General features: G+C 43.1%; 1 protein-coding gene across 1 annotated transcript in view; it reads left to right on the top strand.

The window, feature by feature from the left end:
• Positions 1–25,807, top strand: part of LOC139295145 (polypeptide N-acetylgalactosaminyltransferase 10-like) — a 55,686-nt gene that overhangs the window by 1,771 nt on the left and 28,108 nt on the right. The window contains exons 2-4 of the mRNA XM_070917254.1: positions 13,970–14,072; positions 16,988–17,126; positions 20,421–20,587. Of these exons, the coding sequence (XP_070773355.1) occupies positions 13,970–14,072; positions 16,988–17,126; positions 20,421–20,587 (409 nt within the window). The remainder of the gene's footprint in view (positions 1–13,969; positions 14,073–16,987; positions 17,127–20,420; positions 20,588–25,807) is intronic.

Raw genomic sequence — 25,807 nt, 5'->3', positions numbered from 1 at the left:
TGCCAATAGCTGCCGGAAAATCTGTGTTGTTCTGCAGGGTAATTACAATATAATAAGTGGTTCACTCAGCGGTGGTCAGTGGTTCTTCTCGTCACTCAGGGGAGGATTGCCTCTAGATGACTTTGTAGATCTGTCTGGTGGTGTTGCTAAGTCTCTGTGATTCTGTACAGAAGGCTGGGGAGTAAAACATGATCACTGATCTGTGATAGTTAGGGTTATTGTCTCATTTCATGTGATGTTTCAGGGTTTTACTGAGGGATGAAATTCAGTATTTCAGACTCTCCTCCTCTGAAGAGGATGGGTGGGTCAGCTACACGTTGGGGGTGGGGTGCACCCTGGATAGATCACCAGTCAGACACATAGAGACAAACAACCACGCTGACGGTCACACCTACAGGAAATTTAGAGTCCGTGGGAGGAAGCCGGGGTACCCAGAGAAAAACCCAGGTGATGCTTAAACTTAGGCTTGTGTTCACTTCATTGAAGGTAGCGATGGGAAAGACTCTCAAACAGACCCTGTTTATGAATAGAAAATAAGATGCATGGTCAATATAGCACAATATCTATTCATTTAGCATTTAATTACATTGAACTGGCGATTTAGCCGACGTGAGGCATCTATGTTTGTGTGCCTTATCAGGTGCTTTGGTATTCTTGTAGCACTAAGCTGTAAAGCTCTGTATATTAGAGTTAGCAGAAAGTTAGCGCAGGACTTGTGTTGTTGCAAAGAAGGAAACTATTTTAACTCCTGCATGACGTTTATTATTTCGGAGTCATGCGGTTACTGACGGCTCTCCTGGCATGCATTGGGTGAAAAGCAGGGGGACACACTGGATAGGCTGCCAGGCGATCATCAGGCTGTGCTAACTTGTTTTAGCTTCTAATATCACACAGAAGCTCAAACCGCTTCATCTTCTGTTCAGGTTTTTTCTCCTTGTGGAGACAATATGTGTGTTTGTGTTTGAGTGCTCCCTGTGGGCTGTTATGGCTCCACTGAAGTACATAAAAATCAATACCCTTATCCCATTCAGCCTTTTCCCACATAAGTCTTGTTAGAGACATTTGTAGTGGATATTTTGTTCCCCTTGTTGGTTCCTGTCTGCTTCACTTGTATACGACACAGTGCTTAAACCATCAGAATAAGATCAGAGCGGATTAAAAACAAACAGAATGAGCAGCAGTCCCATTCATACACAATCTCTCCCACTGATGTATTAGATAAAATAGAATATAAATGAACAGCATTCATACACATTGTTTTTTTAAAGATTTATTTACTCAGGGAGGAAGACAAGAAGGCTTTTCTTCAGCAGCGTCCTCATTTACATTTATTTGGTTGCACTTCTTCGCAACTAGTTTTCTGCTGTTTGCCCTGGAGCATTTGAGCTCCAGCAATTTGCAGTTTACGGTTCTTTCTTGCTCCTTCAAGAAGAACTGCAGCAGAAGTCAGCTTGGATTCACAGCAGGTACGATGGATTCCAAAGGCGAGACCCAGTCGTGCCAAACAAGTGTCAAAAACTATCCAAACATCCACTGAAATTTCTAGAACTACTCCTGCAGCTTAATCCACTTCTCCACCGTTGACCCACATGCTCAGTGTGTTCAGAAACTAACTCCAGCATTGTTAAATACATCATCTCCTCATAACTCTGAAGCTCGGCCAAAAGTAGAGTGTCGGGGAAGCAGCAATGTTTGACTGCAGCTGCAGTCCTCTGCAAAGGCTGCAGACTTTTCAGATCCAACTATCAAGCCCACAGTGGGCTAACATTTCACACTGAAAATATACTACTCCTATATATTTGGTGACATAGCAGCAGCAGGTGAGTTTGGACACTAAGCTGCTCTGTGGAGATTGAAGATGCAGTTGCACTTCGCTATGAACGAGAGCTAATTTGCAAAAATAGATAGCACTGTTTTTATTTATGTTCCTACATGAATGTTTGTTTTTGTGTGCACTCCAGGGAATATCAATCAAACTGGAGTTGATTTATTCCTTTTAAGGATGGTGTGTATCTGTTTTTGCAAATTAACTCTTCATTGGAACCGCTGGTTACCAGAATGTGTTCTGCAGGTTATCCAGACGAAGAGGGACACTGTTTCTGACCAAATGCCATTCTTATACTTTGATAAAAAATCACCTAAATTCTATTTGGGTAACAATCTTTCTCTACATGTTGAAAATGGGTGCTTTCCATGCGGCTAAAGTGACTCCTAGCTTCCTCATTGGTGACCCTTCTTCAGCTTTTAACTCCTCCAAACAGGGAGAGAGAAATGTGAGCAAGAGATGCAACGATGGAGGAAATGTATTTACTAAACAAGACATCCTCGCGCGCTCCAGTGTCATTTTGAGGAGACTGCAGTTAATGGTGAAGCACAGTCTCTCTACTGTCCTATAATGTGTAGAAATATTGACTGCAATACTGACTGTTGTTCCAGTATTGATTATAGATAAATTCCCTGTTTTGGAACAGTCAGCAGATCAGACCAATCAATACACAGGTTGACTTTGAATGGGTGTCTGGTATTTAAACCTCCGTACAGGATGCACCTCTTCCACCTCCTTATTCCTTCCGAGATTGTAACCTCATCGATGATAGTGGACCTGAATGACTGGCGGGTCGGGCTGGAGGACGGAGGAGCGAGCATGGGAAGGAGAATAATTAGCTGAATGAAAAGCACTCATATGTTGTTTTCATATGTGTGTGTCCTCTGATAAAGCTGTGGCCAGAAGCATGAAATCGTCGAATGTTTTAGTCCAAACTGAGCTGAGCAGCAGCACTTTGTGTACTCTGTGTGTGAGATGAGTTTCCATTTTATCATTCGATTGTAAATGTTTGATTTTTTCCAAATTTGGCTTGAAACGAGGTGAAAAGTGAAGAAGCAAAAAGCTGGATTTGCTCACTCTCACTGCTACACAGCAGTGTGGCTAAATACTGACAGCTCTCGGTGTTAAACCAATTTATTTGCTCCTCTTAATCATACTGAGCATTGATGGCTGTAGCAGAGGGAAGGAGCCACCTGTCTCTGGCTGCTGGTCTTCGGCAACACGCAGCACGACTCCAGTGGGGAGGTGGACAGTGTGGAGGGGAGGGGGATTAGGTGAGGCGGTGTAAGCCACATCTGTCCTTTAGTAGCCCCATGTTGAACGGAGCCACGCTCAGAAGCAACAAGCAGAGACGAGTCACTCACCTGTAGAGAGAGGACTGCAGGGCTGCCACTGCGACACGCGACTTCATCTGTAGCTCTAAAAAACGCTTCAAAGCTGACAAAGAGATGCAGTTTGTGGTGACCTTCATCGCTGCTCTGCCTCTTGACTCTAATGACAACACCACGCTACAGATTCCCATGTGTGTCCATGCTGCGAATGTATTTTTGATTTTAACAAACGAAAGCACAGCAACGGTTCATGACGTGAGGTCAAGGACCAAGTCATCATAGCTCAGCCACAATAAGGGTCTTTCAGGTTTGATGCTGCTAGATTCAGGCACAAAAACAACTTGGTCATGGTTAGGATAAGCTAGGCAGGTTGTTTAAAGAAACAGATGTTTTGTTGACCTGTGAAACCACCCCGACCTCCTCCCCCTGTGGATTTATGGCTTTATGATTACGTCACCTGACTTCTTCCGTTGCTCCTGACAGACCAGAGTCATAGTTCCTATGGCTGTCGTCATGGATACAACAAATCAAGAGACAGGAGAATGAATTTAAGAATGAATTACAATAACTAGCACAGTACAGGCTTCCCTCCATCTTGTCCATTCCGCCTTTCACTTCCTGCCTCACTCTGAATTTTGAGCGTCATCGGAATCATGTGACTGCAAACAGCGTATTAGAGAGCGTCTAGCTAATTGTGATCCTGTGAGTGAGTTTCACCTACAGCTCATCTAAAAATGCCAGTAGCTATACTCTATAAGAATCCATCTTTACATAGTAATCAAGTACATGTGTCCCTGTTTAGCCAATACATCATTGATAATCCTTCATTAATCGGTTCGCTGGAGTCCTACATAATTATGTACTATCAATATAGTGATAACTTCCAAAATACACTTTATACCTTCTATTCAATTCCTTCCAAGTATTCTCTTGGCTGGATATGGTTGAAATTAATATATTGATATTAATGAATCGCTCTGCTGATGAAGATCATGTCATGTGATCGAAAAGCTCTACAACAGCAGCTAAATAGAACTTGCTGCTTTCAACATATAACCTTCCTCTGTGCAGTGAGAACATTGGTATCTGTTTCAAGCATCTCTACAGTGCTACTGTAGTGAAAAGTCTATTTTTTTTAGCATGGTCTCAATAGCACTGGCACTTTACACAAGGAGGTGACAACACACATTTCTCCCACATGGAGTTAAATTGCTCTTCTAAAAGCTCGGTGTATTACTGAGTTTTGAGACGGTTTGTGCAGAGCAGGGAGTCGGGGGCTGATAGCGGCGCCTGTCTTTCAGCTTCGCGTCTAGCTGGGATGGGACAGGAAGCTGCTCTTTGAGCTGGCAGCACAACGACTCAGCACTTAATGGCCACCATACAGTATTTCTGTGCTGTTATTCCCCCGCCTCAGACATGATAATAAGGAGCTTATTTGAACAGCTCAGATGGGTTTGGACGGGAGCCCGTGGAGGCTGTGATCCCAGCAGTGCCAACACAGCTGTAAATGACCATTGAATCCCGCAGCAGGTCCATCGCACCACGCTTATAGCTCATGATGTGTTTCTGTGTGTTCCTTTGTTGCCAAATCAAAATCCTGTGCAACGGTGCTTAAAATGTTTTAAAAATGTTTTCTCTTTGACTGGATTTGTTTTAAAGGGTCTGTTCACCCAATTTACAAAAAAAACATCTTTTCTTACTTTCCCCCAGTAGTGTCTGGCCACACAGATCTTATACCATAACCCCAATACAATGGAGGTGAAAGGAAAACTCCACAGCAATGTATATTTACAAAAACATTATCCTGGTTACTCTGAATAATCCACAGATCTCACGCTCAGCAGTTTTCATATAGGGACTACTTCTTTGGTAGAAAGTAGGAAGGCAGCCTTACGGTATATATTTAACAGGCTTTTAAAAACAAGGCAAACTCTGTCTGTCAGCATACTGTATATATAAAGTGTTCCGCATCAGTAATATGAGTTTCCTAGCTGTATCCGCCAACAAATTGTATTAATAACCTTTAAGCTGTTTGGGGATCTCTGCAGTCGGCTGTTAGTAGGTGATAGCAGCGCTGCTTTTAGCTGGAAGTGTGTTTGTGTACAGTTGTGTGGTTTGCCCTCTTTAGTGTGTGTTACTGAGGTTTCTTTCTTTCTCTTTTCATATGTGCACATATACAACTGACTGTGTATCTGTTCTTTTAGTGTGTGCCTCATGGTGTGTGCCTTCGCTGTAGGTTTTTATTTTTGTTGTTTGTTTGTTTACTATGTGTGTATGTACATGCGGGTCTGTGCAGATACAAAACCTGCAAGCTATAAGAGAAGCAGAGCACTGCGGAGAGAGCGAGTGCACTATATGACCAAAAATATGTGGATACCAAAAACTCTTTTTCAAATAATTTGTGATTGTTGAACATGGACATCCGTGTGCTGCTAGAAGAGCCTTGACTCTTCAGTCAAGGGAAGGGCCAAACACAAAGTGGGAAGCAGGCTGTTGTCTAAATGATCAATGTATTGTGTAGCATGAATGTGGAGCCATCAATTCAGCCTGACAAACCTTCTGTGTTTGTCCTTCACCATATTTACGAATGTTTATTCACATTCACATTTTGCAATGAACAATTTCTCTCTGTTTGTCCTTGTTTGTATTTGTTTCTCATGACTGACAGGGTTAGTAAAAGGTGCTTGATGTGACATTTTCTGGAAAGTAAAGCCTTTCTGCCAGAAGACCAGCTACACTTTGACTGCCTCGTGGCTGCTTGTCATTGCTTTCGGTGCGGTTAGGGAAAAACAAACAACAACAAAAAAAACCCACGGCGTGTGAATACACCCGCTTGCAGAATCCATCCCACAATGTTCTTGTGTCCCTGTCTTCATTCCTGATCTTTACTTTGATTTAATGGTTAAAATCAAAAGGCAACAGCAGGTGGTCCACACATTTTCTAAGAACAGTGTTCACATCAAAATCCATCAATATCTGAAGAATAAGTCTGAGGCGGAGGATTCCATGAGTCCTGGCCTCTCTCAGCGTGGTTTCAGATAATGACTCCTTTTGGGAGATAATGGACTGCTCAGTGGCCTCACTGAGCTCCTCTTTGAGGGGGATTTGGAGTGCCTCGCTGCAGGAGGCTGCGCCTGGAGGTCCTCTGCCTCAAGCTCATGTCTAGATCAAACAGGACAAGGAACGGATGCCTGGAATGGTTTGCATCGGTTTCACAACAGGGCTGCACAATCCAGAAACGTGTTTCTATTAGCTGCTTCCCTGAAGTGCTCAGACACACCCTTTCTGCTTTTTGATGGTATCTTTCATGACTCAAGTGGGATGATAATGTTCCCCCCTCTTTGCTTGAACTGTTTGCAGGAAATTGTTTGCTAACATGTTAGCCACTTTAAAAGATATGTCAGGACTGTGTGTCTGTCAGCCCTCTAGTGGCCAGATAATCAATGAATGCCACTTTAACATATTTTCTACACAGCAACAAAGCATCACAACCAGTGTTGTGACTTGCGAATGGAAAGTCCTGAAACTTACTAAACTCTCACTAGCCTGGCCTGAACTGAAGCAAGAGTAGGTCAGTTAGTGCACGCTGAAGTTTATTGTTCTTAGAGAAGGTAACGGGGGAGTTGTGAGCCTCCAGCACAGACCGACTTTTCTGTGAAGTGGCTGAAGGGGAAGGAGGAGGAGCAGAGGGATGAGGTGGAACAGAAAAGACAGGTAATTGTGTCTCTGGGGTTCGAGGTAGACCTGTCCGTGATCTGACAGAACAGGAAGGGGAAGAAAAATGAACAGAAAAGCTTCCTCTTCTCACTCCACAGGATGAGAAGAAACAGAAATGGAAGTATTGACCCGAGGTGGTCTTATTCTCCCTCCTCAGAGAACGAAGGAACAGCTCTGTTCTTATCAGACGTGCTGCACTGCTGGTAACACCAGCTTCTCCTTTACGCCAAACAAAGGCAGTCCAGTAGAAGTCCGCTATCTCTCCTAGTTCACTCCACGTCTTTGTTCAGCACCAACAGACCTGAAACCAGCTGAAAACAGAAGTGGGTGCTAGAAATAAGAACGCAACAATGACTTGCAAAAGGGCAACAACTTTTGGAGCTGATATTGATTTTGAACCATCAGCTGAGATGATGGCCAGATATGGTCAAAATCAAAAGTAATCTGTCATGGATTTCCTCTTTTCAGTGAAAAGTGTCTATAAAGTGGATATTTTGACCTGTTGGTGGAGGATCAGCAAAGTCATTGCAGTTCATAGTCTGGAGATAATGAATGTCTGTACCAAATTTAATATCAATCCATTAAAAATCACTCTGACCTAAATGTTGGAACAATATACCAACTTTGTCATCCTGCTAATGAATGAAAAAATAAATATATGTGTATATATATATATACACACATATATATACTGTACATGTACTGTTAATATTCATAATTGTACAGTGGATGCATACATTTTGCATGCCTTTCCCACTGGGAATCGAACCCATCTCAAGCATTATTACTCCCATGCCAACTTTGTGTAAAGTCAAGCAGCAGAGAGGAAAGCAAAGCTTGCATTTTCTAGTTTAAACTGTAAACACAAACAGATGCTGTGTTGTGATTTAATGCTCATTTCTGCCAAGAAACACTGGTCATTAGTTTAGATATTTATTGTAAATTGTTGACTTGGCAGTTTGGTTATACTCTTGGAAATTCTTCTTGCTGCAGCAAAACAGCATAACGGCCTGCGATACATGATAAATAACACAGAGAGAGCAATACAAATAATACCCAATCTAATCTTTGCATATGTGTTCATACGTAATGTGTTTTATTGTCATGTTTGGTTTTGAAGCAGCAATTCTCTTGATTTTTTTCTCCTATGGGAGACAATAAAGTAACTTAAATCTTAATTATTCAGAGAAGACCTATCAGGGTGCTTTCAAACAGAGACGACACAAAGCATTTGGAGGCTGGACAGCGACCATCACACGTGTTGAAAACACGACATTCGAACCTCTTGGGTTTAACTTTTTCTCTCTTTTCCACTGCGCTTTAATACAAAGCATAGAAGGCACAAGTGAGACCTCAGAGGTCGCTGGCATTTTGTTCAGATTTTGCTGTCACTTATTTCTCTGGAGAAAAGTTTCTCCCTTGTGCCATAATACATCCACTGAAGAATAAAGCCACTGCCACAAAGTCTTTGCAGAAAAGGTGATGCCTCAGAGGTTAGCATGGCATTTATTGTGCTGTGGTTGTCATTGGTTTTTGAGGTGTTGAAGACCTTTTCAAGTCTGGTCAGGTGACAGGTCATGAGTAAGACATTTTCAGAATAATTTCCAAACGAGATGGCACAAAATGGTTAGCAGATATGTCAAGATTAAGAAGTAATGTAGAACAATAAAGGGCAAAAGAATCAAGAGTGCTGTACAGAGTAGAGAAGAGCTGGAGAACATGCAGCAGTTACTGTTGCTGCGCCTGTCAGGCTTCTCACTTCTAGCCAACAACACTGGCCGATTCTATCAGCTGCTTTGGAAGTAATAATAGGTTCCCAGTGACTAGTAAGCTGGTTAGCCTGGCATGCTAACATATGCAGCTTACATTAGAGCAGACAAACACACTGTGTACTCTGGTGGTGAGAGTCGGTGTCAGCGGGAGTCCTGGGCCTCGTTGATGACGACAGCTGCACATGGGAAGAAACTGATCTTGTGGCGTGAGGTTTTGGTCCTGATGGACCACAGCCTCCTGCTGGAGGGGAGTGACTGAAACAGTTTGTGTCCAGGGTGGGAGGGGTTGGCCACAATCTTTCCTGCACACCTCAGGGTCTTGGACGCGTCCAGGTCCTGGAGGGATGGTAGATTGCAGCCAATCACCTTCCTGGCGGAGCGAATGATGCGCTGCAGTCTGCCCTTGTCCTTGGCAGTGGCTGCAGTGTGTCAGACACTGACGTTAACTGACACCGTTGCATCCAGCCTTTTGTCAGATCTGTAAATATCGCCGTCTTTTATCCACTCCCTTGTCCGTAGGTACCATTTCATGACATCTGGTTTGTGATTGTTGATTTGTGATTTAGTAGAATTCAGTTTTTACCATACTAGCTGTGTGGAGCTAACGTGCTGCTAATACAAGTATCAGTTTCTAAGTAACTGTGGAGTTACTATTTAATTTCTGTTGGGATAACTCATGTGACAGCTAAGTCTATACTTTTGTGAGTCCAGTTTCCTTTGGCCCAGCTCTTGTTTACGGATTCTCATTGCTTTCTGATTTGTAATCACTATCAACAAATTTGTTATCCAATACTGGGTTGTCAAAACAGAGTCCTCTAACTCTGTCCAAGAGTCTAAACCAGGTTTTTGCATTTCGGCAATATGCCACTTTCATTTTAACATACAAATCCATGAAGACTTCAAAGTGGAACTCATAATGTTGATCCCCACCCAGGGACAAATGCTTTGTAAGCAGCAAACATTAGATGAATAGATGAATAGACCATTAAAAGGCTACATGAAAGTTAATTAGTGATCACTCAGGCAGGTGAAATTGGCCTCTCTCTCTCTCCCACTGTCTCTCCCTCTCTCTCTCCCTCTCTGAATGTTTTTCTCGATAAAGTATGAATTTTCATTCAGGCCTGTCACTTATCAGACACAGTGCTTTGCAATTAATGATTTAACAGTCGATAGAGATAAAACATGGGCTGCGTGGTTTGTGGTGTAGCTCCTGTCACGCCCTATTAGCTAGTTTATGCTGCACCTTGAATATTGATGGAGTAGAAAAGTGCCCAGAGCTGAAATTTGTTTGTGGCAGCGTGAAGCCTCGTCCCTGTGATGATGGCCATTAGGAAGGTAGCAGCAGAGCACGCAGCGGGGAGGCAGACGAAGCAACACAAAGAGTAGAATAAGGATGGCAGGGTTTACGGTCTTATTTTCCTTTGTGTACAACATAAATGCCACTTACGCCAGCTTTTATGAGGTGGGTGTTAGTGATGACAATACAGACCAACAACAGTGTAGATTCACTCCTTTATTTGAAATCCTACCCCACCTGCCAGTTGAATTGGATCTTTTTCAAGTGTTGGAGTGGATGAGGAAGGGTCAGGCAACCCTGGAGGGTTTGTTGAGGGAGGTAGCAGCAGGTGTGAGACAGAGAGGAAATGCTGCTTAGGTTTGCTATCAGTCAGTAGATTGACCGTCTGATTTTTGTATGATTGTAATGAATACCCCATTGAGACCGAAAGAATGACTTTGGCAGTTGATCTGATTTGATGAACACACATCATCGGACCTGGATTGGTAACATTCCTACCAATCAGGTTTGAATGGAGTCACATGGTGCCTAGCTTTGGCATTTCTATTAGCGAAGGGAATTTATCTCTGCAGTAACCGATGGGCCACCAGGGGGCAGGAAAGTATTATCTGGATGTACGTATGTGTCCAGCAGATGAACTGACTCTCCTTTTAGCTCTGTTTTGGTCTCCACTCACTCCTGAGATGTTCACTTTCTTCATCAGCTAGTTGCTAATTTGTCTGCCTGGTGTTTGGTGCTGGGCAGGTAGCGTGCTGTGGGTTCATCAGATCTAGTTTGCTAAAACTGCTGCTGCTGGAAATGGGATTGACGTGAGCGCTGAGACCGAAAACTGGAAATGTGCAGTAAAACCAGTAAAAACAAGAGACACAAAAGCTGTGCAGAGCAGCAGAGTTAGTCATATCCGTTCAACAATAATACAAATATATTGATGAATTGAGTTTTAAAAAGCATTTAATTCAAATATACCACAGAGTGACTCTCGTTCCCGCAAAGCCTAACTCTTCATTCAACTCTTATTTCTCGCAGTTTGCAAAAAGAAACCCTTCTAGTAGAACAATAAAGTGAAGAACTGATGAGCAGCAGTTGACCAAAAATAAGAAACACCACTGCAGCTGTGCTCTAGTATGGTCAGACTGCAATATACTATTGCTTATATTGCACATTTTGTATGGATTCCTTGTACTGCACTTTCTTGTTATTCGTTGGCTGGTTTGGTTTCCAGTGCGACCTCAAGATAGAAGGTACCTTTACGAGCCACTGGTGTGATGCAGAATGACAGTAAATTCAAACTGAAATGAACTGAATGAAAATGAATGTGCCTCTATAGTGGGGAGGAATGGATGTTCCACTAGAACGCTGGGTTAATTTGGTGTCCAGTCTCATTTCGTGCATATTAGTGTTGAGTGATTACGGCAGCTTTTCTGGGAGTTAAATTCCCCTGGCTGTTTGTTCTCTGCAAGGTCCTCTACATCTGCTGGCACAGTCGCTTTCCTTTTCGACGGAAACACACAGATGGACTCTCGCTTCATGTCAGGTCCTGTGACACACTGAGAGGAAATTAGAATGAGGAAAGAGGAGAAAAGGAAGACGCTGTGAGACAATTATACCTGCATTTTACGAGGTAAAAGAAAACCGAAACAGCTTTAACAGAAACAGGAAATGATGACAACCTTAGACTTGCATTTTTATCCTGAATCCTGTGAGGAAAGTGACTTTGAAGTTTTGTCTTTCAGACCCAAATCAATGCTGAATAAATCTCTGTGATGCTCTCCATCCTTCATTTCAGCTTGCAGGAGGGGGGTGGTGGTGGCTGCTCCGGTTCAATAACCGTCTCATACAAATCATTCATAATTGACCACATCACTAACACCATCAATCAGAATAATTAGCTACTAATTGCTTTTAAAAGAGGTGGCACTGAACAATCGGGATGCTGATTTTCCAGAATTAATTCAACTTAAGTGGCTGCGGCATTAAAGCGTTGTGTTTCAAATGTCTGCTCTGGGGCATCACACCCAGCCAGTCTGTCAGTCAGCGTCAGCGTCTCTCTCTGCCTCTCAAATTCAGCTGTAGCTCAGAGCTTTTTCATTTTCAAACTTTCTTTTCTGTCAGGTTCATTGTCATTTTAGCCACAATTACACAACATGTATATTCATTTGCCTGAGGTACATACATTTAAAGGTCTAGCTCATAGCTCCTCTTGGATAAACACTCAGGGGCCAGTTTTTTAGGTAGGTAGGTAGGTATTATTGAGAGTGTAGTTTACAGTCATGTTGTACTGGATTTCATTGTATTGAAATGTGTTTCAAATATTCTTCCGCCCCTCACGCCCCAACATCAGAAACACCTTTCATCGGATGAGTAAAGATCCAAAAAGGTTGGATACTGTCGATTGTTTCAAACTCCATGCTGCCAGTTTGTAACCAAGAACAGTTTCTCTACAGTTCGGTCTTGGTGTCTAAAATCAGAGGACTAAATGTATCTCCAAATCTAATAGACAAGTGGGTGGAGGATAGTCACAGTCCCCAGAGGAGGAATCACTCACCTTTCATCCAGCACCACCGTCAGACCCGACCCCCTCCCCACGTTTGTGTGACGTCTGAAGGCACACGTACGGTATAATCTCCTGTTAGTATAAAATAGTAAAGTGTGTTGATTTATTATGCACTAACTACAGATAATAGTATACTACTAAAGTAACATTAGGTCTTTTTTGCGACTTGGCGCCCCCTACAGTTTTCTGAGAGCAGTTCGCCCTCATGGACCGATGGACACGTGCACTTGTTGACAAGCTGAAGGATCTGGATTTGGTGGGCTGACTTGCGAAACTTTGCTAAAACAGCCAAACATCAAGAAAGAGCGACAACACGAGACATAACAAGCCAGCTAATATTACTCAGTCGTCCAGCAGCAGGAGGGCCAGCTCGCCGTCTGTCTGTCTCTTGTCCGGCCTCTCGCTCTGTCACTCCCTCTTCTTCTCTCCTTAGCGTCCTCCGTTACCGTCCTCTTCGGTCTCTTCACCGTCATTCTCCCTTTTACAAGTCAGTGTACCATCAAGCTGATGGTGAAGCTATTATTTTAAGGTTACATAATGTTGCTTTAGGATTAGTGTCTAGTATGTAGTGTATACCATTAGCACGTAGTGTGGGATATTGACACAGTGTTTTATACAGTATCTAACACCTCTGATTGGCTGATTGGCTTGGCTGTCTCTGAAATGTCAAGCAGAGTGGAAGCAAACAGAAAAATAGAGAACAGCTGCTGTTTGCACTTGACACTCGCATGAACACACACTCCCATTGCTCGCCGTAGTGGTTTGTTTGACTGTACTGTGGTATCAGCTAACAGCCTGGTTAATAGTATTCCATGCAGTCAGACGTGTCGTTTGTATTAACAGCATTTCACTAATTGCATCCTCCCATGGAGCTAATTAATTTACCGTTGTGCTGTGATCCTATAATATCTTGAGTCACTGCAAGTCGTTTCTAAAGCGGAGTATTTCATAAATGGCTGCTTTTGCATTTTAATGCTGAGTGGAGAATAATAGCTTATGGTGATGAGGGTGTGCATGTGTGTGCATGTGTGTAACGGCAGTGAAATTGAATGTCATTTCCTTGGTGTCATACAAATAAAACACAGATTTCTTTTTCCTTTGTGTATACCCCCAGCTGCCAGCAGCACACTTTAGGAAGAAAAATAAAACTCATGCAGAGTTTGGCTGACAGCCAGGAGGAAGACGAAGTAGATATAAAGTCTGTTTCTCTTCTACAAGTGTGTGTGTGTGTGTGTGTGTGTGTGTGGCATTTCACTGCACCAATTACAGTCTTATGGATCAATGTATGTAATTTATCAAAGACAATACTTTCTTCTTCCTCTTTCTGAAATCAGTCCGCCAACACTTCTGTTTTCAAGAAAACTCTGATATAAAAGCATAACGTTCCTTTTCGTCAGTCATTGACAGCCTACGCAGCTGAAAAGACATGATGGAAGTCTTAATGGTTAATGCTTTCTCTGTGTACTCTTGCAGGGGCTGAACCAGATGAGGAAGGTGGCTCAGGTGGGACTGGACGGTGTGCGGCGGACGGACTGGCACGACTACGAAGCAATGAGGAGGGACGCTGCTCGCTCAGGTAGGTCCAAACTCTCTGCTGACGCTGCTGTTTTGTTTGGGCATGTTTGCTGAGAACATCTACTCTGTTTCAGCACAAGGCCACACACACACACACACACACACACACACACACACACACACACACTGCAGCACTCTAGTTCAACTTTTTTTGGTCTCTTAATTCCTTCCAAGTGGATTTCTCTCTCTCAGAAGCAGCGTGAATCAATTCTGCGAGTACAGTTCTGAGTTCATAATTAAACACAGTTAATCTTCTACAATAAGCATTGATTCAGCCCCAGGCCTTGACTGGGAAACATACCTTTGCCTTTTTCATCACAAATGTAACAGATTTAACCGGCTTTTATATGGTATTAGGTGGTGCTTACGTGGCAAATGAGCTGGATTTGTGAGAGACTGCCAGGGGGTTTCAGATTAAAAGATCATACAGTAGATGTTGCGGGCAGAACAATAGTTTGGGGTTTGTTTAAGAGGAATGGAGGGAGGCACATGTAGAGGCTATTTCGGGCTCCCCTGGTTCTGTAAGTAAATATCCCATTCATTTTCTCTATTGACAGCGACAGGTGGCTCATGGTTCCACAGTTTGGATGGGCACGGGCTCCTGGTTGAATCAGCGGCTTAGAGAGACAGACACGCAGAGAGAGAGGCCAAACCTCTGAAAAAATACCCAGAACATCTAATCCCCGAGTGCCGATGACGAGTTGAAATATACGTGCTCACATGAAATACGTGTACACAGTCCTGAATTATGAGAGCAGTAAAGGAAAAGAGTCTCTTCAGCGAGGGATTTCGGATGTCAGTTAAATCACTGAAAAAATCTGTAACTCAGTCAAAAAGAATCTATAAAGAGAAATATTTCTTAGGGCTCAGATTTGCCTAGAAAACATAATTTAAGTGATCTACGTAAGAAGTTTGATATGGAGGGAAAAGTGCAACATTAACCCTCTATGAATTATGTTTTGACTGAGGCTCTCTGATGATATATTGCACTGTTTTAGTTTGTATTATAACATATCGTGCAGAAAGACTCATCGGATTGTTTACAGACATATCATAACCCATTGTCATGCGTGGGATTGAAAAAAAGAATTGGGGGGGTGGGGTGAGACACAAAAATGTTTTGTGGTGCCTGAGGCCGGCGGGACGCCGTACAGGGTTAAGTAGAAGAGTTTATCTCTGAAATGAGCCATTAAAGTGAGGAGTTATTTTCTACAGTTATTACCTTCAGGAATACAGACAGATCATTTCTGCCTAATGGAACAAGGCAGCTCACTTTAATGTGATGCTGTCCTCAGACTGCAGACTCCATGCATGCGGCTTTGTGTGTTTGTGTGGAGTGCATTGATGAGTGGCTGATGAAACATGCAGCACACTGTAATTTGATGCACTCAGTTTTTATGATGTTTGTGTGTGAAAAAGGGTTGTTAGAGAGTGATAGGTACATGCTGTGTGTACATGTCATACAGCTAAGCTAAGTGTGACATATGTCTAGTAATCTATATATACACACACACACACACACACACACACACACACACACACACACATATCGTCACCCTATTAAACTAATGGCATAAGTCATATTTTCTAGTTTTTGGGAAAACACAAAAAACTTCACCAAATACAGAACATATGATGTTTATTAATCATTTCACACAAAAAGGTCTTGACAGTAGATGACTGTTGGTATACAATGAACGTTGTTTGTCAATTATGTAAAATAAAAGAATAAAGTGACTTAGGCCATTTTAAACCTGGCTTAAACCGCCCTTTAATTCCCTAGTGCAAAACTTAAATCACTCTTAACTAAATTAAACAAATGTCTGATGAATCAAATGCTGAGGAGGCAGTCCTTCTCCTCACTTCTCCAGCTCTTCTTTGCTGGATTTTTATTTAACCTTTCCCATTTCCAACATACTGTTGTGACAGCTTTTTAAAACTGGACTCTTAACTGTCCTTTTATTCCATAAAGCAAACTCAAAACTTAAATCACTCCAAGCTAAATTAAACAAATGTCAGGTCCATCAATGCTGAGGAGGCATGTCCCTCTCCTCACTTCTCTGTTGGTTTTTTGTTCCCAGAGTATCCCCTGAATTCTTGGTCATCTTGATTTGCCTAACTATGTGGCAAATTGCCATCATGAAAGCTTGTTAAATGGCCTAAGTCAAAATAAAATGGCCTAAGTCACACTCTTGACATAGGCCATTGTCTTACAGGGTAAAAAGAGCATGATCCTTTCAAGTAAGGGCTTAGGTGACTTTACCAGAGGTGGCCAGCATCACAAAGAGCTGATTTAGGCCAAAAAATCATTTTGCTCAAAAAGTGACTTATGCCATTAGTTTAATAGGGTGACGATATATATATATATATATATATATATATATATATATATATATATATATATATATATATATATATATTGATTGTCCCGAATTTGAATATTTGCCTCATGTCTTTTATGTTATTATAACATATATAACATTTGGATTTGGGAAACTCGACTGGACATTTTTTACTTTTATAGACCAGATGATTATTTGATTAATCAGGAAAATAATCAGCAGATTAATCAATACTAGAAAGAATAGTTCATCGTGGCCCTGAAAAAAACATTGTCTGGTGCTTGATTGCTGTGATTCCTTTCTGCGTCTGAATGGGAACATCTGTTTGTTCCAGTGAAATTAATACATTACGAATGAAGGTGTCAGATTCCTGCAAATCCAACATCATCATAACGCAGTCATGGATGTGCAACACGACTGCAATGGAGTAAACACAACACTGACATATCATCAGCATCATCAAAGTGTTAGCAAACAGTTACTTATTTAAACATCAAGCAGAGACAGAGACAGGCGTTTGACGATGCCTGCACGGTGTCATGTACTGAGCTGTAGGTGTGTGTGTTTGATGCAGGTAACGGTGAACAGGGGAAGCCGTTCCCTCTGACAGAGAGTGACCGGGTGGACCAGGCCTACAGGGAGAACGGCTTCAACATTTATGTCAGCAACCGGATCTCCCTCAACCGCTCCCTCCCGGACATCCGCCATGCAAAGTGAGTGTGTTCGTGCCTCAAGGTGAATGCGTGAAAGCACTCCTTAAACAAAGTCGGAAGCTACATTTTGCTTTTTCAGTTGATATTCAGCTCATTTCATACTGAGTCCTGAGAAATTTGGAAAAGTAGCCGGGAGCATTTTATTGCACTGCCTTCGGTGTTGATTCACATGTTCTCTCATGATGTGGTTGAGGTCAGTTCCATCACTTTGCAATTAAATCTGTAATAATCAGAATCGTGGTTATGACATAGATGTGTTGTGGTTAGATAGCTTGACATAGTGCATCCAAAAAGTCACATGTAAACATTGTGACTTCATTCAGTGCATTCATCTGTGTGGAAACAGCAGGTCATGGAGAGCACGAGTGGTGCAGTGTTTGCAGAAAAAAACATCTTCAGAAACGTTTTTAAAGTTTTAGAGTTCATCTCTAAGAAATCAGAGCCTACCCACACTCCTGTGACCTGTGTGCTCCCTTTCAATCCAGGAGTGGCACAGCGGAAGGCCTTTAATCACAGCTTTTCTTTTGCCTGACGAGAACTTTCCTCTGACACTTGAACCTCTCTTCTCTTTCATGTGGAAAGCAGCCATGAACGCTTCCTCTCCACCAGTTTCCCCGGGAGGACTGATTCTTTTTATCAGTGTTTATAAAGACAGGCCTCCCTTGACCTTCCGCATCTCTTGCCATGACTTGTCTGCGCTGATAGGTACTCTAGAATAAATACAATGCAAAACGTTCAATTACAGACCTTTTTTCTTTGAACGGGCAATTTAGTTCTGAAGCTGACTGCTGCACCACTGTGCAATCCCCATGTCCTCATTTTTAAGTCCAAGTCAGGTGTAGGTCTGGCAGATGACAGAGCATCACATTTTAAAGCCCCTCTGTGTATGTGTTTATCATAGTTATTCTGATAGTAAGCTTGTGTTTATACACTTGCAATAGATACTGTATGTGTTGCCTCCCAGGTGAAGGGGTGTGTGCTGGTGTGCAATGCAATAAGTCCTCCAAACTAAATCACAGAAAGCTTTTCACTGCCCTCCAAGATGACCCATATTAGCATTAGCTGATCTGGTGCCTGTATTGGCTGGACCATATCTTTGGTCAGGGTCTTCCAGATTGCATATGACCGTTCCAAAAGTGATGAATATGTAAACATGTTAACAACTGCGCTGTAGTGTGGATGTAATTGAATTATTAGCATGTAAATGTGTTAAATGAGTGAATGATGTTGAGGACTGATGTACCCCTGTGGTTGCCAGACTCTTATTACTCTCCTGTGACCAATCAGATGAACACACCTGCCCCCCCCCACCCGCCACCCCCCACCCCACCATCCCAGTCTGCCCTGCAGGCAGTGTCTGCCTCTTGGTGATTGGCATGTTGTCGGTGCCTAAGAGGCAGCCGGTCCCAGACCTGTGACTGACACATTCGATTTCTACACGCTGACAACATTTAATTGAAGCACACACACACACACACACACACACACACACACACACACACACACCTCCATTCCCTGTGGAATTGGACAGGGTTTGTTAAGAGTCACCAGCCGGCCGGCTGTCGATCACTCCGCCTGCCTGTCTCCCAGCGTTCGTATTTGAATGAATAACATGCAGCCTGATGTTCAGCACAGACACTGATCGACTGACACAGTTCACTACACACTTTCTCTCTCTCTCCATTAGCAATGGAACATAACTCTCTTCCCATGATGAGCTGCTCTGTAAGGCTCCCGCCGCTTGCTGTGATGATCATGTACAAGGTGGTCGCTGTAACCCGTCAGCGGAGCACATGTTGACGGCTGATAACGGCTGTATGTGCTGCAAATAATACAATTAAAGCTGTCTGTGGTGCATCACTGCAGAGCCTGCTGCACTGAGCTCCGTTCAGCGGCAGGATTATTGAATTAGAATTATTAAAAGTTGCCTTTTTGTCCAAATACAATCTGTAGAATTCCTATTTTGAGCAATAAAGACTGTGACAGCAATGAGATTGATGACAGCATTAGTTGTTTGACCATGGCATACCTCAAGGATCAACTCTTGGACCAGTTCTGTTCTCACTGTATATGCTGCCATAAGGTCATATCATTCATCACCATGGCAGAAATCTGCAGCCAGGCTCAAGACGAGTCATTTATTATTATTATTATTATTATTATTATTATTATGGGTCTTGTCTGTCAATAGCAAAGGTAGAAGCAGTGTGATGTTGTAGAACCTCAAAGTGAACATGTGAAGGAGGTTGGGGCAGATGGAGGGTGTGACGCAGCGTCAGACTTTAACGTGCTGTCATGGTTTCTTTGAACCATGACGTCAAAGGATGAAGCAGTTGTCTTAATAACACCGTGATCCAACCTTAACCATAGCAGTGAGTCAGATCAGGTCAGAAAACACTCACATGGGTTGTGTATTTTGTCTTTTGGTTTGGAGGCCTGGACAGTGCCATCGTCACAAGAACCGTAACCACGGTCCAACAGGAAGCTTATGTGCTGAGCAATACTTTTTGTTGCACTTGTCAATGCAGCCAACAACACATTTTACACCTTACCATAGAGAGAGAGAAACTATTTGTTTGACTTCTCTCTCTCTCTCTGTCTCTCTGTCTCTCTCTCTGTCTCTCTGTCTCTCTCTGTCTCTCTCTCTGTCTCTCTCTCTCTCTCTGTCTCTCTCTCTGTCTCTCTCTCTCTCTCTCTGTCTCTCTCTCTGTCTCTCTCTCTCTCTCTCTGTCTCTCTCTCTGTCTCTCTCTCTGTCTCTCTCTCTCTCTCTCTGTCTCTCTCTGTCTCTCTCTCTGTCTCTCTCTCTCTCTCTCTCTCTCTCTCTGTCTCTCTCTCTCTCTCTGTCTCTCTGTCTCTCTCTCTCTCTCTGTCTCTCTCTCTCTCTGTCTCTCTCTGTCTCTCTCTGTCTCTCTCTCTCTGTCTCTCTGTCTCTCTCTCTGTCTCTCTCTCTCTCTCTCTCTGACCGAATACAATGTTCACTGTAATAGCAAATGATAGAAAATGGATTGAATAGTAGTTTCAGAGAAGATTGCACATGGATGAGTAGAATTGCTGTCTTCCAGCCATCTCAAACAGATCCATCTGAGCACTGAATCCATATGTCACCTCAGTGACCCGAGATCTGCTGAGGAGGCGAGCGTGTAGCCAGAAGAATGGCTGCTGGATGAGGGATGTGAATGAGATGTTTCTTCCTTCAATGAGGTGGATTGAGAAAAACAAGGGCAGGGTTGTAAAGTGGCCATATATACAAGTATTAAGTGCAATATTTCTGTATTTATCGTCCCTGTGCGCAGCTGTAAACAGAAGCTGTATGCAGAGAAGCTGCCCAACACCAGCATCATCATCCCGTTCCATAACGAGGGCTGGTCGTCGCTGCTGAGGACCGTCCACAGCGTGCTCAACCGCTCTCCTCCACAGCTCATAGCGGAGGTCATCCTGGTCGACGACTTCAGCGACAAAGGTACAGAGGACACACACCTGCACAGATAACACGCCTCCTCAGATATGTGCAAGCAAGTGTGGCTCCATTAAAATTCTTTGAATAAAGAATGTAGTTTCAGACCCACTAAAGATGATTTCAGTCAAATCAATCAAAAAGTAAGACTGGGTTTCCATCACACCTTAAAACCCCGTGTGTGTGTGTGTGTGTGTGTGTGTGTGTGTGTGTGTGTGTGTGTGTGTGTGTGTGTGTGTGTGTGTGTGTGTGTGTGTGTGTGTGTGTGTGTGTGTGTGTGTGCACCTGTCTGTGTTGTTTTCTCTCTCACTCTCCCTTTCACCAGCCCTCTTAAGAAAGTGTTTAATTCCTTGTTAATTAGCGCTCGCTGTCACGGTCCCTCGTTGAAGGATGTGTTTACCTCTCGTCTCCACGGTAATGAGATGTTCTGCTGCCTCAGACTCATTTAGAGGTTAACACCCATCAGAGCTCAGAGACCGAACCCTCCCACTGCTGCTGCTGAGTGGAGTGGAAACAAAAAATGGCAAAAGTGCACTGATGTTGCACGCTTAGACACAAAAGGGACTTCCGGGTGTCTGCAAAGTGCACCTCTCTCCTCGCTTTGCACAGGTTCTGTTGAGTTTTGATCAAAATGATTCCATTACAAAGACCCAATGCAATAAACCTTTACATTACGAATCGGACTTTCCTACATCATCCCCTCCCCTCTACCCTCACACGTCCCCGTGGGTGGGGACTCAGAAAATAGCCTGGAGCCTGGGACGGGTCTGGGCCTCTGTCGCCAGGATGGATGGGGGAACATTACACAGCTGCAGGGAAGGGATTGAACCTCTGCAGGCTGTCTGTTCTAACATTCCCTCTCACTGCCACTGTCCTTTGATAAGAAATGAGTCGGGCTGTAATTAAGGCTTAAGAGACACGGGGACAAAGTGAACTTCAATCGGTTCTGGTCTCTGGTTGAGTAGCTGATGTTACAATTACAGAGGGAATAATCCCGGACAGTTTCTGTGCAGAGTACCACAAATCAATGCTCAGCATTCAGCCCTTGCGTATTAAATTAGGGAGCAAGTGCATTATAGGGAGAGAGAAAAGGTGATTTATTATAAAGTGTGGTTCAGACTTACAGCGTGGTGCTTCATTTCTGGTTCCCACATTCCTTTACCACGCTGAGATTTAAAAGTTTCCTGTAAGATTGTGGAAAAGTTCTTGAGCGTGAAAAGTCCTGTCTGTGTATTTGCATTTGTGTGTCTTGTTGTAGCCGTGGCCGACTCTTTAAACGACCAACAACCATCCGGATTGATTCAGTCCTTCAATCATCTTTATTTTTCAAAGTTAAAGGAGTGTTGGCTTCAGGGGGGGAACACAGCACATACAAAATGGATCTTTATCAATGTACTTAACCTATCTAAGCACAAAAACACAAATCACTTGCCTGAGCTGCTAGTTTAAAACATGAGAAAAGCCTAACCAGCATATATCTACCAGGGCAGCGATACGTACCCAACCCATACCCCACTTTAATATGTGAGTGAGACCTTGGGATGTAACAGTTATAAGTTTTATTTTTTTACCTGTTCTGAAATGTGCACTACTATGATGACATTTTCGGATCAATTAATCAATTAAATGATTGTGTGGTGGTGTTTCAAGGCTCTCAGGTCTTACCTACACTGGGTAGCTATTTGATGCTATACTAATCCTAATGAAGTCCCTCCCTGGGTCACTACACTCTACCTGGAAAACTAAAAACTAAAACATATATATGCAGAGGGGACGCGTTCTTAAGGAGGAGCCAGTCCATCTATTCACATTACTGAACCACAGGTCAGCCCTGATTCTAAAATGACGAATTGAGCATTTACGCTTTGACAATTTATTGAGTTGGAGCAAAGGATGTTGACCTCATTCCCACATGGCCGAGCGTCTGTCTCACCAGGGGTGGGGAGTCTGAATGGTGGAATAAATAAAGTTTAATGTCCAGCTGTTTTTAGCCAACAAGTACAAATTAAAACCAAGACATATTACGAAAACAATTGGATCTAAAGAATCTGTTTTACTACCTAGTAAAGTAGCTAACATCCCTGCTAATTTTGTTCTAGCGGTCCTAGTGAATTAGCCTAATAGGGCTAGCTAATTTAACGATTGATGAAACTTAACCTTCAGCACGCCGTGAAGACATGCACACACTTACCACAACCTTTAGGTCTCGTGGTGGAGCTGTAGGGAGACGTCCTCTAATCAATCTGCGTGAGTCATTAACGTCCCGGCCAAAGGTACCTCTCCTTTCACAACACACACAGACGGTAAGACCCCCCCTCCCAGTCAGCCACCTCACTCACTGCTGAGCAGCATCTACAGAGCCTAGAGTCACACTAATGCCTTGTTATATTTATAACACTTCATTATGCTCCAGAACTGCCTGTAACAGTTATCCTGAAGCTAATTAACTCATGAAGAGGCAGTTTCTCTTAACATTGTGAAGTTTGCCTTCCAGGTGAGCAAGATTACACATGTAATTATAGAAATGACCTCCAGTTTTATTAATATGGTTGTTAAAAGATCCCTCCAGTGCTGGTGAGAGCTCAGCCCTCTCTCCCTTATCAACCTGCTGCTGTGTTTGAAGCTCTTTCTACATAGTTTAAACTGTTGATTAAACAGCTGTTCTCCTCACTCTTCGTTCAGTCACATTTTTGAAGTTTTAAATCTAAACCTCAGAGATGTCATTCATGGAAGAAACTGAATGGTTGAAGATGTGAGCAGAACCATATGGCTTCATTATCCCACACTCTGAAACTACACGATGATTAATTGATTAATCAGTTGACAGAAAATGATTCATCCACAATCTTCATAATTGACTTATAAGTGAACAAGAAGACGTCACCCTGCACTCAGGGAAATTATGGATATCTTTTTACTATTTTCTGGATTAATGAAAATAATCAATCAAGTGTTTATTGCAGCCCTGCGTTAAACTCCTCAGGAGTCCACAACGCTGAGGAGGGGGAAACTTGGAGATAACGGAGTAAAGCACAGGTTGAACTACTCATTGTATGGAGGTTTCAGGTATATATGAGAAACAGGTGTTTCAGCCTTCACCCATCACATCCTCCGGTTGAGGCTCTCTATGCTTCATGCCTCATCCTGTGAGCTGCATCTTCCTTTCCCTTTCTGTTGATGCCCAGAGGTGTCAGCACATCGCCATATTGATGCTGCAGTTGACCTCAGCGGGGAACCGCCAAGCTTGCTATCCTTTTCCTTTGCAGTCTTGCACCAAAGACTGTCGTTTTGAGACCTGGCCACCCTCCTCCCATGGCTCAGTGAGTTCAAGGCTTTGTCAGATCATAGAGGTGTGGATCGCGTCTGTAAAACTGCGTTCTTCTTACATACGAGACCCTCATCTCCCATGATCTGGCCATCCGCAGTGAGGTGGACTCAGGCCTTGAAACTGGGCTGACCCCCCTCTCACTGCATCCAAACAAATAACCCTCCTGCTTTAATGATCTGGCTAATTATAATACTAGATTTTTGAGGAAAGTTCATCATCACCAGGCAAAACCTTTAATCCTTTTATTCATAATACCCACATTAAAACATTAACATGCAAAAGAGGATGCAGCAAATTCCTGCAAAGCAACATTGCTTCAGTGTCTGACTTCAGGTTAAGCTGCCGTCTGTTTCACAGCAAGCTGCAGATGACAAATGCCATTTGTCAGGTGGCGGTGATGTTGGAGACGTATCATAGCAACAAGAGCCCCAGAGGTATGGTGGCAAAACTGGCTGTGGGAATAACCTCTTGTCCTTTCATTCACCAAACCATCAATCTATATATTCACACCTGTGGCTCTTTTTTCTTCTTCTTTCTTTTTGGTCTGAAATTTTAGGGGGGGGTAGTCGAACAGAGCCATGACATGAACGGCTGGGAACAGTCGAGGCGCGCTGTCACGGTGCTAGTGTTTTTCCACTGCACCACACAACAAGGTTGAGCTGTTTGACTCGCTGGAGGTGCCAGTCACAAACGTTCAGAGTCTGTGGCCTGCAGCCCTTTTCAGTTCACCGTGGCTCGTTCTGTTTGTACCTTTCCTCCCTGCAATATTCAATATGAGCCGTCTGTCTGATAGTGCAGAATATCTTCGTATGTGGTTTATTACACCTGTTTTTATTGAAGAATAGCACCACTAATGAAGCTCTGCGACCAAGCAGCACCATGTGGCTGTCCCTTATTGATTACTGCTTGTGCTGTACAGGAGTCCATATAAATGACCCCCTCCTTTGGTATGACTTCAAATGTGTAACTTGTGACACCGACATGTGAGCTACAGCATGAAGAGGAGTCATATGATATCTCTCTCTGTTGTTCAGTCAGTCAATCAGTCACCTGCTGGACTGACTCAAGTGTCTCACCTCTTTATATATATATAAATATCTATAACAGTTTAAACTTTTCTTTCAGTACGTCAGCTTCCATATTTATCTTTTTATTCTCTTTCATCTTGCATTTCAGTGCATTTTTCTGTCTCTGGTTGTGATTAGAATCGTGAAGCAGTTTCTTCTCTTAGGTGGACGAGGACTGCAGGTTTTCATACTATCAGAATTGGAATGCGGCTTTTCTCACCTTTTCTGCTGTTTTCCACTAAAGAGAAGGAAATTACACCTGCTGTTAAATAAGTGGAAAATCACGGGGCAGCGCCTTCATTCTCTTTTTAATCTCGTAATTTCCCCCCTGTGGCAGATTGCAGATGTGTCCCCCCCCCCCACATGCCATGGCCCTTCAGCGTTGTAATAGATTAAATAATGAACCTGCTCAGTCCTTCACTGAAGAAAGTGTAAAAACTGGGAGGAAAATTTCTTTTAATTATCGGTTGAGACCAGTTCACCATGTCAGGGGGGGAGTGACCCCCACCATTCGGCCTCTGCCTCTGCCTGTCTCACCCTCTCTCTCTTACTACATCTGACCTGCAGGCAGCTCTGATTTACAGCCAGCAGCACAAGCGTGACACTGAGCTACAGACAGTGAGCGAGTGTTGCTATCAGAACTGACAACAGCTCTTTTATATCTCGGACTCTTTACTTCGACTCCTTTCTTCACCTCTCCGCTGTATGAGCCCTTAGAAATGGTGAAATATCTACATTTAAAACCCCCATATGTAAAATATTTTATGAATATGCCATTTGATGTCACAGAATAATGGCTGTGGAAAATAAAACCACTAATATTGGTTTATT

The sequence above is a fragment of the Enoplosus armatus genome, chromosome 13 (assembly GCF_043641665.1).
Source record: "Enoplosus armatus isolate fEnoArm2 chromosome 13, fEnoArm2.hap1, whole genome shotgun sequence".
Lineage (NCBI taxonomy): Eukaryota > Metazoa > Chordata > Actinopteri > Centrarchiformes > Enoplosidae > Enoplosus > Enoplosus armatus.
Note: the sequence above shows the minus strand (reverse complement) of the source record. Positions and strands in the feature narration are given on the sequence as shown.